At 37.2% G+C, this 13,657-nt stretch overlaps 1 protein-coding gene across 3 annotated transcripts in view; it reads right to left on the bottom strand.

Moving 5' to 3' along the window:
* Nucleotides 1-13,657, bottom strand: part of LOC135694969 (microtubule-associated serine/threonine-protein kinase 2) — a 52,584-nt gene that overhangs the window by 28,561 nt on the left and 10,366 nt on the right. For 2 of the 3 annotated variants that reach the window (XM_065213876.2, XM_065213875.2), the window contains exons 2-4: nucleotides 5,745-5,927; nucleotides 1,927-1,949; nucleotides 1,369-1,457 (exon numbers count right to left, since the gene is read on the bottom strand). In XM_065213876.2, the coding sequence (XP_065069948.2) occupies nucleotides 1,369-1,457; nucleotides 1,927-1,949; nucleotides 5,745-5,927 (295 nt within the window). Of the gene's footprint in view, nucleotides 1-1,368; nucleotides 1,458-1,926; nucleotides 1,950-5,744; nucleotides 5,928-6,844; nucleotides 12,512-13,657 lie in introns of those variants that run through there. The other variant, XM_065213877.2, reaches the window with a different exon arrangement.

The raw sequence follows: 13,657 nt of genomic DNA, 5'->3' as shown, positions 1-13,657 counted from the left end.
GCCTTTACCCAAACTGGCCTTTACCCAAACTGGCCCTTACCCAAACTGGCCTTCACTCAAATTGGCCTTTACCCAAACTGGACTTTACTCAAACTGGCCCTTACCCAAACTGGCCTTTACCCAAACTGGCCTTTACCCAAACTGGCCTTTACCCAAACTGGCCCTTACTCAAACTGGCCTTTACTCAAACTGGCCTTACCCAAACTGGCCTTTGCCCAAATTGGCCTTTACCCAAACTGGCCCTTACCCAAATTGGCCCTTACTCAAACTGGCCTTTACCCAAACTGGCCTTTACCCAAATTGACCTTTACCCAAACTGGCCTTTACCCAAACTTGCCTTTACCCAAATTGACCTTTACCCAAACTGACCTTTACCCAAACTGGCCTTTACCCAAATTGACCTTTACCCGAATTGGCCTTTACCCAAACTGGCCCTTACCCAAATTGGCCCTTACTCAAACTGGCCTTTACCCAAACTGGCCCTTACCCAAATTGGCCTTTACCCAAACTGGCCTTTACCCAAACTTGCCTTTACCCAAATTGACCTTTACCCAAACTGGCCTTCCCAAAAACTGGCCTATACCAGAATTGGCCTTCACTCAAACTGGCCTTTACTCAAACTGGCCCTTACCCAAACTGGCCTTTACTCAAACTGGCCTTTAACCAAACTGGCTATCACCCAAACTTGCCTTTACCCAAACTGGCCTTTACTCAAATTGGCCCTTACCCAAATTGACCTTTACCCAAACTGGCCTTTAACCAAACTGGCCTTTACCCAAACTGGCCTTTACCCAAACTGGCTATTACCCAAACTTGCCTTTACTCAAACTGGTCATTACCCAAACTGGCCTTCCCCAAAAGTGGCCTATACCAGAACTGGCCTTCACCCAAACTGGCCTACCCTTAGCAAAACTGGCCGCTCCCTAAACTGGCCGCTCCCTAAACGGGCCGCTCCCTAAACTGGCCGCTCCCTTAAATGGCCCTTAGCAAAGCTGATTTTTAGCCGAATTGGTTTTTGCTAAAACCGGTCTATCTATAGAATACAGCCTATAGAGAGGCAACATTAAAAAGTTTTGTCTTTACAAAGAAAACGTTAGGCAGGCTGCAAAAACCGCAGTTAAATTGCAACGCGAATATGCAACGTTAACAGCATTATTAACAAAACAGAAAATGATCCCGACTCTTGGTCGTTCATCAGCTGCAGGTTCTTGAGTTAGCCCCAGAAAACCAGACGAATCAAAGGAATTTTTAGCCTTATAACATGAACTCTATATAAGACAGAAGCATGTTACAAGGCATAGTATTTAATCAAAGTCGTGATTCCCGAGAAGCCTTTGAATGAAACGACTACACAACAAAATGACTCACCGATATTCAATCCTGGCGACGAAGGTCTTGGAGGCGATGGTGAATGCGGTGCCAAGCTGCGAGGCCTTCTGGACGTTATTCCGCACGTGCTATGATCCATAGAAAGAGCAGATTATGGCTAATGTATGGACCTATATCAACACACAACCTCTCATTACATCAATTGTACAAAACACTCTCAAACATATCTCGTAAAAATTTGCTCAGCAAGGCAAAGATCCTATCGTTCGGAAATATCTTATACGATTTGTAAACTATAGTTTGTAAAATATGCAGGGATTTACCCAATTCCGTTAAATATTTAATAAATGCATAAATATATTAATGAAATCACCAACTTTGATAAGACACGTGTAGTTGAAGAAAGAATGTCAGATTACTCTAATAAATGTTTTAGGGTAATATTTCCTAAAAAGATAATGTTGAGGGTGAAAATTTCAACAGCTTCAAAACCGGACAAGCCAAGTTTACTTGACTTGGCGAAGAAGAAGCAGACAACTTAGAGAAGATGAGAAAGGATTGTCTGTTAAAATTACAAAAGTTTTAAAAGATGTTCACCTGAACTTTCTAGCGACATCTCCCTGTAAAAAGTAAAACATCAAATTAATGTTCTAACAAGGATTATAAATGTAAAAGGACATCAATAATTGGTAGCAAACAAAGCTGATAGAAGTAAATGTCATTGTTATATTGGAAATGGCGGAAAGTTTTTAACATCCGTCTAATTAAGTAGGGGGGGGGGGTTATTCATGGGATAACGTCACAACTAGGTGCTTGCGAGATGCACGGCAGGTGTCAACTGATATAAAAGCAAGAAGGACAAACTTGCCCTGATATGGTAGACTTTTTTATTCCAAACTACTTACGGCTTCATTTGTACTGTTTTGCATTCCCTTAATGGTGGTACGAGCACTACCGCATTCGGCGCTGAATACAACGACGTTTCACGTCAACCTGGGACGTGAGAGAGTCGGTCCTCTTTCAGAGCAAAGCAATATTCGAGCACATTCACGTTTGAAAATTAGCGTATATGTTTAAGGGAAGTTTTGGCACTGTACTGACTGACTGTCAACAATATGAGTAAAAAGTTCTTGAAAATGTGTAGAGTCCTCAAAAGTACTGCAAATATCCAAAGGTATCCAGGGTGTCAAAACAAATAGCGCCAAGGAATACAGGGGGTAAGCAGCTCAACCTTACCACTGTTTGGTTACTTCGTCGAAAAAATCACTAGTTGGTCGGCATTACAACTGGAAAATAGGTATAACAGGGAAAATGTGGGCTATATAAATGTCTTCGGGGGGGGGGTATATTTTACTTTTAGCACATACCCAAACCCCCTTTTTTTCAATTCATGGTCAAGGTGTATCAAGAGTGAACTCAAAATCTACTTAAATGTTTTGTATTCGGGTGTCAGACTTGGAAAAGAGCAAATTGAAATGCACAATACTAGAAGTCATTCTTTATACGTCTAGCTCAGTTTTTTAAATGAATAAGGAACATAGGTCCATTTGGAAATATAATTCATCTTAATGAGAAAGGTGAGTTCATTTGACCAACTTTAACTCAAAGGATGTCTCCCATGAAAACTGGCAGCTCTTTCTCACACAACGAGCCTTCAAACTAGAGCAGATGATAAAGATCTGATTGAGCGTGGAGAATGGCAATTCTTACAAGCTTTAGAGGCGTTTAAGCTCAACAAAGATTAACGACAGAGGCCCAGGTGGGTGCTCACTACTTTTCTATACGGGGGGGTCTATGTCAGCAATTTTTTGTTGACCCCCAAATATTGAGTTAAAATTTTGAAGAACCCCAAATATTGAGTCTCAAAATTTTGAGACCCTGAACAATGCTACATATTTTGGACTACCATTTTTGTAAAATTTTCTTGATTATCACAAGATTTTCAATCTCATTTCAATACCCTTAACAATAAATAACCAAGAGAGAAGATTTAAATTAAAGGATTCCTTTTGTTTAAGGATTCTCCCTAAAATTTGGTTTCCTTTCACAACTTCCTTTTCACTTCTCAGACCCCAAATAATGAATTTCTCTTAACCTGTAATTCACAGACCCCAAATATATTTTTTTCTAAAATCTCAAACCTCAAATGTTGACATGACAGGGAGTATAGAAAAGTTGGAAGTATATATTCAGCAAGTAACTGAAAGCTTGCAGGGATCCTGATCAACAAAGACCTATTAGGTCTTGAGTCAGACAGGGGACAAGAGACAGTAGATTTCCAAGGCAAAACAAATTCTTCTAGGAAAACTATGAGAGCAACACGGTTTCCTGGAAGATATTTTCCAATGTAGATGCAATACAATACTGCCCAGGAAGTATCCAATGGCAAAAATAAAATAACTGGTCAAAAGCGGTTGGAAAGATTAATGAAATTACAGATAGCAACAAAATACAATAAAATTATAATGTGAATTTCAGGAGGCTAGTTGTGCAGCGTTTCATACACAGATATTTGCTAGTTCAATTTGAATCAGCAGAGACAAAGATTGACAATCTATTAAGCCTTTGAACTTAAAGTACAAAAACTTTAAAAACATTAGAAAGCCAGGTGAAATGCTGAGTTTAATGGCTTTGGTGATTAACTGACATGCTTTGTTTTTCTGTAATTGTTTGCTACCAGCAATAGCAGCGTGAACATTTGGCCTTTTTCCCAAGCAACTGAGAATGCAGCAACTCAAGTTCTTAAATTCACACGGAATATAAGGCTGTAACAAAAAGAGAAAATTGCGCTCCTAACGCAACTATTATTAATTGTTGGATGTTATCGATGGATAAAGAATGAAAAATGGGTGAAGGGAGAAGAATGAAAATTACGAGCGGCTGAGAAAACGAGGAAGAAAGGATGAGAAAAGTAGAAAGAAGGATAACGAAAGGTGGAATGAAGGAAGAGAAAAGGTGGAAGAAAGGATAAGAAGTTTGGTATGAAGAATGAGGAACGATGGATATGTGTGATATGAAGGATTCAGAAATAAAGAAAGAAAAAGATTGCTTCCTTATATAAAAAGTAGTGTTCCAAATTAAAAGAATAACAACAAAGTTGAACAAACGAATATTATCGATGTGAGTTTTTTCTTTGTGTTTAGTCCTTTTAATGATACTGACATGATTGTATACCATCAAAGCACTGCTTCCTCGCGTCTAATTTAATTAAGGTAGAAAGTTCCCTATTCCATCGCCACCAAAAGCATGTTGCGCATGCTTCTTCCAAGGCCGAAACACGTGACGCGTAACGACGATTTAATTGGATAAATACGGGGGTCATCTTTGCGATAACGCATGAGGATAGAACATGTTCCCCGAGCCATGACTTATGTGACAGAGGCATGGAAAAAGTGAATCGTGGAAACTGGGCTTTAAATGATACGGTAAATTGTTCTTACAGTGAAAGTATCAAAAAAAGCTATTATCAGTACAATTGTAGGTTGGTGTTTATTGAAATTTGCTAAAAGCATGGACTATAATCGCGGCTTGTTCGTTACCCGTACTTCTCGTTCTATTTATACTTAGCCGGTATTCTTATAAGTGCGCTCTTATTAATAACACTAAATTAACTGCTTCTCTTGCTCAATACAGCAGCAAAATAACAACTTTTCCCACAAAACTACCGTAAGTTGTGCGTAAGTTGGCTGAGTTGCTCTAAAAATGGAACAACACTTACGTAGTGCATGTGGGCGTCAAAAGACAGAACCAACATGTTCGCGTCATGAAATCTATCTATACGCTTGTTCTGTTTTAGCGTCGCCTTTTATCCAAAACAGCTCGATTTGAACTTATTCTTTATGCTCTGTATATGCCTAAAGTACATTCCCATATGGCAATTCGAAAAATCTTAGCCATTGCTTTTAAGCAGGGTTGTCTTCGAATAAAATTTCTGGGCTGGACGACAGGCTGGCAAGTTGGATAAGTACGTAACTTATCGGCAAATTTTGTAGTGAACAGTAAATGAATGATATGAAAAATTATCAGAAAAGTTACTCAGACTGTTGTAAGAAAAAAATTATCAATAAGAAATGTTTCATGACACATTAAACAGGTAGTTTACATGCGAACAATGTTATGTAAATGTTGGTCTGTAAGCTTTGACTTGTTCAGCGTCATAATAGAAAATGTCTGCTTTTAGATTAAATCACCTTGCCTAATAATGATAGAGTATGACAAATAAAAAATTGCAATAATTTTGGTAGGAGGGGCCTGCGACCCGTATGTTTGACATCCCTGCTTTTGATGGACTAGAACAAAATTTGTAAGCTAAGAACACGCGAAAAACGGGTTACTTAAATCAAATATATGCGGCAGCTATTGAGAAGTGAATACTCATCAGCTGTACATTTGAAGGTTGAAGAAAACAGACTTACACACGAGGACGAAATCGAAGGGTCTGAGTTGCCGAGCGATGGATGATTCCGCATTCGAACCAGGTTTGTTGTCGACTCTTCAGCCTTAATTGGGGTGAATGAGCATTCAGGTTGTTCGATCTTCTCCAACTTGCCCTTGACGCTCGTAGGGGTGAACGTCGTTTTCGTTTCTTCAAAGTCAAACTGCAGGAGAAACAGCGCATATTAAACACTGAAGCTAAAACGGCATAGCAAATAAACGAGTAAAAAAACAAACTAGCCTTGAAAAGTATCACATACTAAACACGAGGCGCGAAAAGCAGTCAAGGAGACTGCTGATACACGATAAAGCTTTTATAGAAAACTGTTTGATACTAAAATATAAACCAATGTCAAACACATGTCTGTTGATATCGACTAATGACATATATATTGAACGTGCTAACGAAATTATTATGAAGTTTGGCAACGCCATTAAAACAATACAGACGCTGCTCTAGAAGGGCACAAAAAGGGCATAAGCGCAGAGCTGCATAGGAAGCTCTAAGAAAACAAGGCAGCAGGAACTAGATGACCGTAATGGACCTGGAGAAAGTTTAAATAAATAATTATCTGACACGACGAAGAATAGGAGTACTTCAAAAAAGCATACTCGCTACCATTACTAACTGACATGTTTAATGATATTCTGTAAATAAAAACCAGATTTAAAAAATAATTGATTAGGTAATCGTCAAGATTTAAGGTTACTTAAAAACAATCATAGACTTTTTGACAACAAGGAAGACGAAATAGCGTTTGTACTGGCTGGAAAAACAAAAGGTATAAACAGTTGTTTAAGAGATATCATTCCATTCCTGGAAAAAATATATGAAATTTGCTTAATTTATAGCATATATGCGAGTCATATTTATAGCATAACAAAAACAGGGTATAAACTCTTAATCAATAAATGAATTTTATATTTTATCAAGGCTTAATTTCCTGCGATATCCTGTTATGAAAAGTAGTGGTGGATGCAATCAACGAGGAAGACAGCTTTCAACGTTTCCTCCTAGCGTTTCTGTAGCGAATTGGCTTCCAGTTAGAAAACAGACATCTAGATTAGCGAGAAAACAGACCTGTTCAAATGGACCTTTCACGGATTCGTGACCAGTCTTTAGGATTGAATCGGATAGCAAAGACGCCCTTCACCAGACATGACCAACTGATTCAATTCGAGCTTCAGTATCGTATTGTAACGAATGCAGCGACAAAAACTTACGCGAGTCTCCTTCAGCTAAATGAGCTGCAAGTCAAGGCTGAACATAGACCTGCATGATAACATCCTGTGTCGACACACAAATCTGAATCCTGTATTTTGACAATGCCACGCGGGAAGAACGAATTTGCATATGCTTGATCTAATTGAGAATTCATGCGACAGTAATCCTTTATCGCAGCCGAAATTTTGTTGCATAATGACATAGCTTGCGTTAAAACCCAAAAACGTTAGAAAACTTCATATTTAGGGCAGGCGATCGCCGGTTTTTGCCTGAGAAAATTTATATATGAGTATTTTATGCGCGGGTTATTATATCATCTACATATAGAGAACATTGGCGTAGAAGTTACGCAAGCTAAGCGATCTCATCTATTTTCGATGTAGATGAACTTGCTTCTGTCAATTTCCCAGTCTTAATGACAATGCAATAAATTGCTTCCAATTGCTGTTTCAATAATCAAAATATTTCGAATGCAGCTGAAAATCTTTCGTCAAGAAAACGAAAACATGTCCTTAGAAAGGAAGATCTTTCGATGAAACAATCTTTTTATCAGGCCATTAAACCTAACAGGTGATATTTTGCAGAAGTCATGGGTGTAATAACATTGACCAGGGTAATGCGAAGTTGTTATTTTGCAAAGCTGGCGACGAGTAGAATAAACGAGGACAACGCACAGGACGAAAAAGTCAAAGATACAGGCGTTGAAACGCTCGATGCCCTAGACAACATGACAAAGCTCTTGTCTCTTCCTTTATCGATAAGAGGATTATTGCTGTTAAAAACATATTTTCGGTCCTAACTTTTGGTACAATATAACAGATGACCGCCAACTGAAACAACATCCTCTTCTAGAACCGAACAACCCTAACACATTAATTGATGAGTTAGTTCCAAGAAGCGTTCATCTTTCCATGAAAACACGTCAAGCAAACAGGTTGAAGAAACCACTACAAAGAGCTACATATTAGGTTTAGAAAAAGTAAGAAAGTGAAAATAGTCCAATTCGATTGCCAGGCAATTCCAATTTTACGAAGCGCAAACATGATCTCTTGCTAGGGCCAATTTTTAACATGTTGGGCTTTGGATTTTAATTTTAAATCCAGCATTCGAGCAAAGATTGACTTGAAATTTCAGTTATCAAATGCTGATCTTTATTTTGTAAGCAGAAATCGTTTATCGTCACTTACAGTTTCTACCTTTTGCTTTTCTCTTGCAAATTGATGTCAATAATCAAGGCATCGCGATAGAAGCAACAAAAAGGAATAAAGTTCAGACGTAATTAATAACAAAAAAAGCTTAAGACGAGAGAACGTAACGAAAACCGAAAATCCTTAAAACAAGAAGTAAAAAAGAATTGATAAGCTGATTATCGGTGAATTCATTTTACAGTAAATCGCAAAAGAGAAAAACTTCCTTTTTTCCAGGTCAATATTTCAATTTTGAAAAAAACAGATGAGAGATAATCGTTCTGCCTAGATTCTCAGCGACAATACAAAAGCAAACTCTGATGCGACCATACTGACAAAACCACAGATCAGTGAGTGCACTGTCTTAATAAACGCATGTTTAAAGGCAATCTGTCTCGTTGTGGATTGGTTAACGAGAACAATAGCTGGAACAATAGCCTAAACACAATTCCAGCGCTCCGCCACATTTTTTACAATGCGATAAATTAAAGGGGGACTGGAAACAATAAAAAATCCCTTTGTTCTTATAATCATTCAACGTCGTGACAGATTGCCTTTAAAACAAAATTACAAAGTTACACGAATATTTCTACTTCAGTGTGTAGAAGATATAGAAAAAAAATTATAAACTGAAGACTTTGTTTTAACGATACACGACAAGAATCGTAGCTTAGAGCAATTTAAAAGCAGTATTGTCAAGCTTGCAAGTGTTTTACATTTCATTTACTAAAATTTACTGTCTATACTCTTGAAATAGTTAAGTCCATTTTCAAGGACAAATTCAGCCATTCCCCCGGATCAGCGTTGGAATACTATAAAACGAAGGGGGTACGATTTTTCTTGTGACAAGTATGATATTTGTCTAGACTTTAAACGTTGCTCTTGGAGGAAAGGAACGGAAGTAGTAGTTTCTGGGATAAAAATGAAAAGGATGGAAATAAAAAGCAAATTGTTTGGTGTTCCAAGTGCTTTTGGCAGACATTTACTCTTACTGTGTCTAGCAGACTTATGGCAGCATGAAAGTTGAAGCAGTATCAATGTATGATTATACAGTAGCACGGAGTAGTAAGAAAGTAAAATAGAAAGCATAATTTTTATAACATTTAAGAAATTCACCTGATTCAAGAAATAAAGTCAAGAATCACGTTTGTCTAAAGTGAAACATGAAAACCGATTCAATTGATTTTCTGATGTAGCAGATAGATAAATGACCTACTCTTGACGAATCTTCAAATATTTAAGCAAGCAGGCTGTTGAAAACAAATTGGACAGGTGCCGTCAATATTTCCTCTACTTCAATATTATGAAGGTTTAAATTTCAGGATTATGTAATAGAGAAATTTTGATTCAAAGCTCAAAGTCAAAGCTGAAATTTTATCACTTTCAATTACCAAATTAAGCTTGGGTAGAATTCGCTCGATCTTCTTTGCATATTTTTATCTCAAAAAACCAATAATGATCATAATAAAAAAATCCGTATTTTCTATTAAGAGGCTCTATTTATCCGCTTTTCATTTGCTATTGGTTGCAGTCTGCTTTCAAGTGTTAAAAAATTATCACTGTCGGAGCGAGGATTTCATGCACCCTGTCCAGGCAGCGAAGGTACGATAGATGTAAGGGTGTGGACTATAATTAAAAGCAAGATCTGGTTGCAGTATACGAGCAGTGAACGATAACAAGATCCTATTATCAGGTTATATTTACAAATACTGAGAAAATATTTTTGATGATGGCTTACGAGTTCGTTTAAGTCTTGACACTTCCAAAAGTGTTTTAGCGCTTTTGCATTAAAATTCCTCGCAGAAATAGACCGTGAATGAGCCTGTTTCAAGCTTTGTTAATTGTGCTCTTTAATCAGTTGGTGATCTTTCCTTTGGAGGGTTGAGTTGAAGGAGAGAGAAAGAAATATTTCATTGCCTGACGATCGCTATAATCGTGTTAAGAATGAACCACGCAATAGCAACTTAGAACTTAGGACTGTACAGCATCTTTCACTTAGACAGACCGATAAACAGTAATCGTCATTCTATATATTTCTGTACATTGGTCACGGTTTTTTAAACGCTCCACTTGAACAAAAATTTGTCCAGCCAAGGTCTATTTCAGAACTTGCCAGTCAGGTCTACCTACCCATCAACAGATCAAAATGTGTTCTCTTGCTGAAGACATGATATCAACGTTAGGGAAAGTTTGTTGCTGGAGGAAGAATCGAAGAAATCTTCACGAAATAAGTAAATGTTAACGTAGCTAACACTATATTAAAGTTTTTTAATCAATGGAAACCCGTTACAGTCTTCTTTTAATAATGGATGAGTACGGTAACTCAAAAGCCTGCCAACAAAGTAAATTTGCAAAACATAAAAACCTTTAACACAACCTGTTTGCTTTCATGTACAATAGCTATTTTCAAGCTGATCAAATTTCGCAGACTGGGTTTTCTGATTTGAAAAGTTGTTCGAAAAAACCTATATCAAAGAAGTAAATTTTCTGTAAGTAGGTTGCTAGGAAACAAGCGATATCGATTACACTGCTAGTTATGCATTACGCTTATCACCGCTAAAAATAAAGTGACAACAGACATATTTTCTAAATCACAATGCTTCTCATTTAAGTCTGAAATCTAGCAAGAAATTTTAAACATTTTCTGACATTTATAGCAAACAGGCAGGAGAGAGACTGATCACTTTGATAAGCCTTATCACTTTTTAGCGCATTGGATATACAGGTATAAACCGATCGCATTCCTATCAAGAGATTACAAGAAACAAAATATTCTGCTTGATAGAAATACAGAGCTTATATTAAGCCAAGAAGGCGCTTTAAAAGCATATAAAAGTAGATACCATACATTACGTAGCTTGGCTTGAAATAAGCATCTTTGGATTATGAAATGAGATGACGTGGATGTTATCGAATAAACAATTGCGTAATATCAACCGAAGCGGAAGCAACGTTACTTCAAAAGCCGACACATGAAGGAGATTCAAAGATTTTCACAGTGAGCCCTGTAGCACCTAATAAATGACAAACTACTTCAATGATAGCAAGCTAGAATTCTTTTTCAAATAACCTTTGCGTGATGAAACTATCGAGAATTATTCATGGGCCCTATACAATGAAATAGGCGTGCGATTATCTGCACGGTAACAGTAATCAAGTAAATTGGGCCTAAAAGCCAAGACGTGTTTACTCATGTGCGCTTCGTTTACCTAATCGGAAAGCCAATCAACTTACTATGGAAAGATATATACTCACGAAATCTGCAGACGAATACATACTGGGAAGGAAGTGCAGTAGCAATGAAACTTCGCCTGGCAGAGCCGCTTCCTTTTCGCAATATTCATCAAGGCTATTACTCAAAGAAGAAGAACTATGGTTGGCCGCAAGAGTAGAAAAACACAATCTCCAGTCTCTCCTCTTGCATTGATTTTCCACGCCGTAATAAATATTTGGCACATTTATTGCTTTAATATGCAATCCGGTCAAGTGTTATACTGGATTTTGCCGCAATAAATATGACAAAACCACCTGCATTGCAAGTATTGCAACAATAACAAGGCTTAAAATGCAACCAAACTCTTGCGAATGGAACCCGTCTTCTCACTTCAAGCCACACTATTATCACTGTAAGCAACTTCTACCTGCATAGATCTTAATTAGACTTCCTGTTAATTGATTAATCATTTTCAGATCTCAATTCTTTTGAAAATTGACCTCGGAAACAGCTCTGGACAAACAGTTAAAAGATGGAAGTAAATTGTACCAGGAAAAGTTTTTTTTAAATAAATAACGATGTTTCGAGAATAGACCGTTATCAAGTGTTAGCCCGTTACGCTCGGAACGTCGTTATTTATTTAAAAAAAATTTTCCTGGTACAATTTACTTACATTGATCGTTATTATAGCATTATATTGTACCGCACGCATTTTAGTATATTTTAGCCAACCAACATCGCTTAATTCGCATAAGCGAAATGTGATTTATTGACAAGTGGTCTTTCTCGTCCAATTTCAAGCTCTAGATTTTTCTAGCTGTTACTACCTTAAAACTACTACCTAGCTTCCGAAGATAGTTTTGGGGCAACCAGGAAACAATGTCTAAAGAGCAGCGCCCTTGTCCTTCCTCTTGATGTAAAATTCAATCAGATCGACATTCCTCAATCTAAAGGCCGGTTTCCACTTGATTCGCTCTGGTCGCGCGACTTGGCGAAATCGAATCAACAAGTCAGCGAATCGGCGAACTGAGTTGAACTACTCAGCGAATGGTCACGCATTCGCAGCGAATGAGGAAGTTAAATTTGCGCATGCCCCGATGTGCATTCGCTCTGTCGCGCGACCAGAGCGAATAAAGTGGAAACCCGCCTTAAGTAAAATTTTCGTCATGTCAGAAACTTGAACCCCAGACTCTAAGATCTACAGTCCGCGACTCTACCCAAAGAGCCATCCTCGTACTTAATAAATAATAATGTCTGGATGGTATACTAAATAAATAAATAAATAAATAAATAAATAAATAAATAAATAAATAAATAAATAAATAAATAAATAAATAAATAAATAAATAAATAAATATATAAATAAATAAATAAATAAATAAATAAATGAATGAATAACAAATGCCAATATTTAAAGGAATCTCAACTATACAAATAAACTCAAGCGATAACCACTTGTTTGAGAAAAGCATCCTAGCACATCATTATCTCTTGGCCGATAGGTTAAAAATGTCGATTCAATAGCAAGCCCGTTGTGATTAAGATTGAACGTGTAAAAGGCAAGTCTGTAGCAGTGGTTGAAAACATCCTCTCTTGAATTACTTTTGAAGTACTGCACACTTTATTGGTATAAATATATGCAAGGAGTTAAGAATTGATTAATGAATGAACAAGCTATGATGTGGATGGTATTGGCTTTAAAGGAAGAGCCAAAAAACCCTCCCAACAGCCGAATGATGACTTCTTAAGAGACTAGATGTTTGACAGACTTAATTAGCAAAGGTCAATCGAGAAGGCTTTGGTGCAAAGAAATGGCTGTTGAACAATTGATTAAAAAGATGATTTATTGATGAAAAAATGAAGAATTGGCATTGAATACATTATGACTTTCCTCTTGCTTTTCAATATAAAAACCACTGACATCATACTTGGGACAGAACAAAAGCAACAGCATTGCCTTGCCTTGAGTTCATTGTACCTGCATGTAATTGCAATGGAAACAGGGGCGATCAACCTGTAAACATTGCCTACATACTTTTTAGCAGATTAAGCAACGGCGAAAGCTGTTAAACTTAAAAGTCTAATTTTTGCAAAAGCAAATAACAGTACACACACAAACCTTAAAAAAACTTTTGTTTTTTAAGATGGCACATGTTAAAAAAGGTATTTGGTGTAACAGTGACACATTTTGGTAATTAAGCTGAAGCTGACAGAAGTTGAATCAATGAAATGAAAGTTAAAAGTGTCTAGCAATCAAATAGCTTGGCA

This window comes from Rhopilema esculentum, chromosome 8 (genome assembly GCF_057945365.1).
Source record: "Rhopilema esculentum isolate cy_ngs chromosome 8, ASM5794536v1, whole genome shotgun sequence".
Lineage (NCBI taxonomy): Eukaryota > Metazoa > Cnidaria > Scyphozoa > Rhizostomeae > Rhizostomatidae > Rhopilema > Rhopilema esculentum.
The sequence above is the reverse complement of the archived record's forward strand: the minus strand, read 5'-3'. Positions and strand labels throughout refer to the sequence as shown.